We start from the raw sequence: 6,043 nt of genomic DNA, 5'->3' as shown, positions 1-6,043 counted from the left end.
GCTCACTTTCTCTCGCTCGTTTTCTCTCGTTCGCGTCCACTCACTCGCTTTCTCTCACACACTTTCTCTCGCTCGCTTTCTCTCTTTCGCTGTCTCTCGCTCACTTTCTCTCGCTCACTTTCTCTCGCTCACTTTCTCTCGCTCACTTTCTCTCGCTCACTTTTTTCGCTCACTTCCACTCGCTCACTTTCTCTCGCTCACTTCCACTCGCTCACTTTCTCTCGCTCACTTTCTCTCGCTCACTTTCTCTCGCTCTCTTTCTCTCGCTCACTTTCTCTCGCTCTCTTTCTCTCTCTCACTTTCTCTCACTCACTTTCACGCATGTTTCGGACGCTGTTCAGGCGCGCGTGTTCAAGAGGCCATAGGCCTCACCAAGAGCCTCTTCTGAGCCTCTCCTGAACCCCTCCTGAGCCCCTCTCGAACCCCTCTTAGGCGCCGAACCCCTTGAGGGTTTCCCTCTGGATCCGCTGCCCTTGAATGTATCTTAAATGTAATCCAATTAAATGGTATATATTTATATTATATTATATTATATATATTATATTATATCATGTTATATTATATAAATATTATATTTATCCTGATCGTAATGAGGTATTATCTTTGTACCATCATATAGAAACAAGTGCTCTCTAGTAACATTTAGTACTAGACAACTAGGATAATCTTTTTATTACATATAATTAATCTTAATTAATTATTCCAATATTCTTTTCTAGTATTATCAATTTTGATTAATATAATCATTAAAACAATAAATAATTTTTTAATAAAGCGAAATGTTGGGCTCAAAACATGAATATTTACCTATATGTTTCTTGTTGATTTTATTAAGAAAGAATTAGGATATTTAATTATTAATTAGTTATTTTGTTGACAATTTACATGATGTTAGTTTCTGCTCGACCATTTAACCTAGAAAACTATTTTCACGGAGCTTTAGACCTCGTATGTTTCCTGGTTTCTTTTTACAAGTATTCTATATATACAAAATTTCCCCTCACAAATTCTATTAAACATTTTGTGAGTCACAATTTCCCTCACAGAATTTTTAAAACATTTTGTGAGGGCAGTTTCACCTCACAAATTAAGCGCTCGCGTCCAGTCCGTCTTGATCTCCTGGATCCTTGATTGCTTTCCCTGGACCCAGCAGCCCAGAGGATAACTGCCCAGCTGTCCAGAGGATAACTGCCCAGCAGTCCAGAGGATAACTGCCCAGCAGCCCAGAGGATAACTGCCCAGCAGTCCAGAGGATAACTGCCCAGCAGCCCAGAGGATAACTGCCCAGCAGCCCAGAGGATAACTGCCCAGCAGCCCAGAGGATAACTGCCCAGCAGCCCAGAGGATAACTGCCCAGCAGCCCAGAGGATAACTGCCCAGCAGCCCAGAGGATAACTGCCCAGCAGCCCAGAGGATAACTGCCCAGCAGCCCAGAGGATAACTGCCCAGCAGCCCAGAGGATAACTGCCCAGCAGCCCAGAGGATAACTGCCCAGCAGCCCAGAGGATAACTGCCCAGCAGCCCAGAGGATAACTGCCCAGCAGCCCAGAGGATAACTGCCCAGCAGCCCAGAGGATAACTGCCCAGCAGCCCAGAGGATAACTGCCCAGCAGCCCAGAGGATAACTGCCCAGCAGCCCAGAGGATAACTGCCCAGCAGCCCAGAGGATAACTGCCCAGCAGCCCAGAGGATAACTGCCCAGCAGCCCAGAGGATAACTGCCCAGCAGCCCAGAGGATAACTGCCCAGCAGCCCAGAGGATAACTGCCCAGCAGCCCAGAGGATAACTGCCCAGCAGCCCAGAGGATAACTGCCCAGCAGCCCAGAGGATAACTGCCCAGCAGTCCAGAGGATAACTGCCCAGCAGCCCAGAGGATAACTGCCCAGCAGTCCAGAGGATAACTGCCCAGCAGTCCAGAGGATAACTGCCCAGCAGCCCAGAGGATAACTGCCCAGCAGTCCAGAGGATAACTGCCCAGCAGCCCAGAGGATAACTGGCCAGCAGCCCAGAGGATATCTTATATATTTATATAGATATATATATTTTTTATATTCTGTTATATCATTAAACCTACACGCTCGCGAAGATATAGGTTTATTATATATCTTATATTCAGGATAAATAAACATTATCAATGTCCATATATTGTATTATCAAACCGAACTTAAACTGTAAACCTATATATTAATATCATCATCATTATCATTTTATTTTTATTATTAAAATTATTATTATTATTTTTTAATATTACAAATATTAATATCATTAATAATAGATTATATATTAATTTATTATTTTATTCTAGACTATTGCACCTAAATAGATATTGACGTGTAGCCTACGGGCGCCATGCATCGTCATGCCGTCTCAGGCGCGAGCGATAACTGCTGATAAGATAACGGGGCCTGCTGCTAGTGTCTGCTAGTGTCGTCCAGTCCTAGTTGTGTTGGTGCTAGTGGTGCTGCTAGTGTCTGCTAGTGTCGTCCAGTCTTAATTGTATTGCTGCTAGTGTCTGCTAGTGTCGTCCAGTCCTAGTTGTGTTGGTGCTAGTGGTCCTGCTAGTGTCTGCTAGTGTCGTCCAGTCTTGATTGTATTGCTGCTAGTGTCTGCTAGTGTCGTCCAGTCTTGATTGTATTGCTGCTAGTGTCTGCTAGTGTCGTCCAGTCCTAGTTGTGTTGGTGCTAGTGGTGCTGCTAGTGTCTGCTGGTATATACCGTCCAGTCCTAGTTTTGTCGGTGCTAGTGCTGGAGTTGCTAGTGTTAGTGTTCTTAATAGTGTCAGCTACTGGTGCTGCTAGTGTGGCTATTAGTGTTGCTGGTGTTGCGGCTAGTGCCTGGTAGTGTTTCTGGTGCTAGTGTTGGTGTTGGTGGTTCTGCTGGTGCTGGTGATAGTGCTGGTAGTGATTTCTGGTGCTAATGAAAATGTTCCTGAATATGGCCCATTCGATTTGGAGTTGATAGTGAGTTGGAAGTTCGGTTCTTTCTTGCTGTGACATTATGAACCGGGACCCTTGAACCGTGGGACACTGAACCCCGACACAGTTGTACCTGGGCCTTTGAACCGTGGGGCTCTGAACCCCGACACAGTTGTACCGGGACCCGTGAACCGTGGGACACTGAACCCCGACACAGTTGTACCGACACCCGTGAACCGTGCGACACTGAACCCCGACACAGTTGTACCTGGGCCCTTGAACCGTGGGACACTGAACCCCGACACAGTTGTACCTGGGCCCTTGAACCGTGGGACACTTTGAAACGTGGGGCACTGAACCCCAACACAGTTGTACCGGGACATTTGAACCGTGGGACACTGAACCCCGACACAGTTGTACCGGGACCCTTGAACCGTGGGACACTGAACCCCGACACAGTTGTACCGGGGCCCGTGAATCGTGGGACCCTGAACCCCGACACAGTTGTACCGGGACTCTTGAACCGTGGGGCTCTGAATCCCGACGCAGTTGTACAGGGACCCCTGAACCGCGGGGCTCTGAACCCCGACACAGTTGTACCGGGACCCTTGAACCCTGGGACTCTGAACCCCGACACAGTTGTACCGGGACCCTTGAACCGTGGGACACTGAACCCCGACATAGTTGTACCGGAGCCCTTGAACCCTGGACACTGAACCCCGCCATCAATCCTGGTCCTCTTGAATCCCTCGAACCTCCGAACCAATGAAACTTCCGGTGCATGTGAACCCTTGAACAACATTTAAACAATGGCGGACGGTGACAGGATTTGGTCGCTGTTCGGTTCATCGGGGACCACTTTTGGTGACCCGCGGGACGGTCTCGGTCCTGCGGGAACTTCTCACGGGGACTCACGGGTCGGTCCCGCTTGCGAAATCGGACTCCCAGGACCTTACACTCCCCGGTCCCGGTCCCCGGGAACCGGCGGGGGTATCTACACCCCCGTGACCCCGGGTCCCGAGGGACCCGTTGGGGCGTCTTATTTCCCCGTGGGGTCGCCGACCCCTCGCGGAGGCCGCTGGACCCGCATGCGTGCCGCCCTCGGTGGGGGGATTTTCGACGCGGGGGTTCGAAAATTTCCGGAAAATGAAAATTGGACTGAAAAAAATATTGAGAACAGCAATCCTGGGGGGGATAACAATGTCGGGGGTTCAGCAGGACCCCCGTCAGCTGCGGGAGGGTTAGACCCCTTCAAGGGGTTGCCCCTGGGGATGGGCGTTATAGGGGGCGGCAGCGTCGCGGAGGCCGTTGCTGCGACCGCGGGTGATTGAATGTCTTCACTGTTATCTTATTGTTATCTTATTATATTATTGTTATCTTATTGTTATCACTAATTTTATCTTATTGTTATTGCTGTTACGTTTTTTTATCATAATTGTTATCTTGTTATCGTTATTATCACTGTTGCGGTTATTGTTATTTATATTGTTATCACTGTTACGGTTATTGTTATCATTATTGTTATCACTGCCGTTATCGTAATTGTAGCCATTTCACTATTGTTAATTATAACACAATAATAATATTAATATATTCAAAGTAGAATGTAACAATAATTTTTGCATTTTTCTACTATTTATCTACTTATGTGACCTGTTTTATTTTAAATTTATTTATGTTTAAAATTTATAAACTTTTAAAAATAAAATTTAAATTTATGTTTTTTTTAGTTAAAGTGGTTATCTACTCGAATTTATCTACTCTGAGTAACTCAATCTACTTTGATCTACTTTCCAGACGGTGGGGACGAGCGCCCCATCATGGTAGACATGAACGAGTCTGGGTACGAGCGCAACCTCTACCTCTACTCGGTGAGTCATCTACCCGTCTACCTTCAAAAACCCGTCTACCTGCATTAAACACGTCTACCTGTCTACCTGCATTAAACACGTCTACCTGCATTAAACACGTCTACCAGCATTAAACCCGTCTACCTGCATTAAACCCGTCTACCTGCATTAAACCTGTCTACTTCTCAATTATTTTCTACTTTATTCGACGGGATTGTTTTGTAATCTTAATAAATCTACTTTATCTACCTGTCGTCTAACTCATGCTACTAATTAACATGCATTTACTAGACTACTTCAACTTACCGGTTAAAAAATCTACCGTATTAAATGAGCTATGACCCATTTTCCCCTGCTCATCTACTCATATAAATTCAATTCTACCAAAGTATATAGTTCTACTCGAATGAAATCATTTGCCATCTACTCTCATCTACCAGTCTACACTCTACCTAATTAGTCTTGATTATTAAGCTAATAATAATCTATTTATTGTGTTGTAATCTATTTATATACAACAAATAAAATTTTCTACCACTCGAAAAAATAATCTACTATTTGGATTAGTTTCCGATTTTCGATATTTTATCACACATTACCTAAAATCTACCCCTTCTATATATAATTCATCCTACCGCTCATATACTCTAATCTACCCTGATTTATATTCATCAATCTACCTCTCAACTACCCTGCTAAACACCATTCTACCTCTCATCTACCCTGCTATATATACACCATTTAATCTCTCATCTACCTTGTTATACATAATTCTATCTCTCATCTACCCTGTTTTATATATACACCATTCTATCTTTCATCTACCCTGCTATACATTATTCTACCTCTCATCTACCCTGATATACACCATTCTACCCCTCATCTACCCTGTTATTTACACACCAATCTACCTCTCATCTAACCTGCAATAATATACCTCATTCTACTTCAAATCTACCCTAATCTACCACAGGAGGAGCTGGCCGACCGTCCCCGCATGTCTACCATCATCAGCCAACTGGCGAACTACAACGTGGCCATCCCCACGGCCCAGGACCCCGACGCTAAACCCCCCCAGGTAACCCCCGGGTCCCCACGGCCCAGGACCTGTCTCTTATACACATCTAGATGTGTATAAGAGACAGGAGGATAACTGCCCAGCTGCCCAGAGGATAACTGCCCAGCTGTCCAGAGGATAACTGCCCAGCAGTCCAGAGGATAACTGCCCAGCAGCCCAGAGGATAACTGCCCAGCAGTCCAGAGGATAACTGCCCAGCAG

At 45.6% G+C, this 6,043-nt stretch overlaps 1 protein-coding gene across 1 annotated transcript in view; it reads left to right on the top strand.

Annotated features, from left to right (window-relative positions):
* LOC108670447 (solute carrier family 12 member 6) overlaps nt 1-6,043 on the top strand; it is a 38,101-nt gene that overhangs the window by 4,096 nt on the left and 27,962 nt on the right. The window contains exons 2-3 of the mRNA XM_047880995.1: nt 4,712-4,785; nt 5,738-5,842. Of these exons, the coding sequence (XP_047736951.1) occupies nt 4,712-4,785; nt 5,738-5,842 (179 nt within the window). The remainder of the gene's footprint in view (nt 1-4,711; nt 4,786-5,737; nt 5,843-6,043) is intronic.

This window comes from Hyalella azteca, unplaced genomic scaffold (genome assembly GCF_000764305.2).
Source record: "Hyalella azteca isolate HAZT.00-mixed unplaced genomic scaffold, Hazt_2.0.2 contig6760, whole genome shotgun sequence".
NCBI lineage: Eukaryota > Metazoa > Arthropoda > Malacostraca > Amphipoda > Hyalellidae > Hyalella > Hyalella azteca.
The sequence above is the reverse complement of the archived record's forward strand: the minus strand, read 5'-3'. Positions and strand labels throughout refer to the sequence as shown.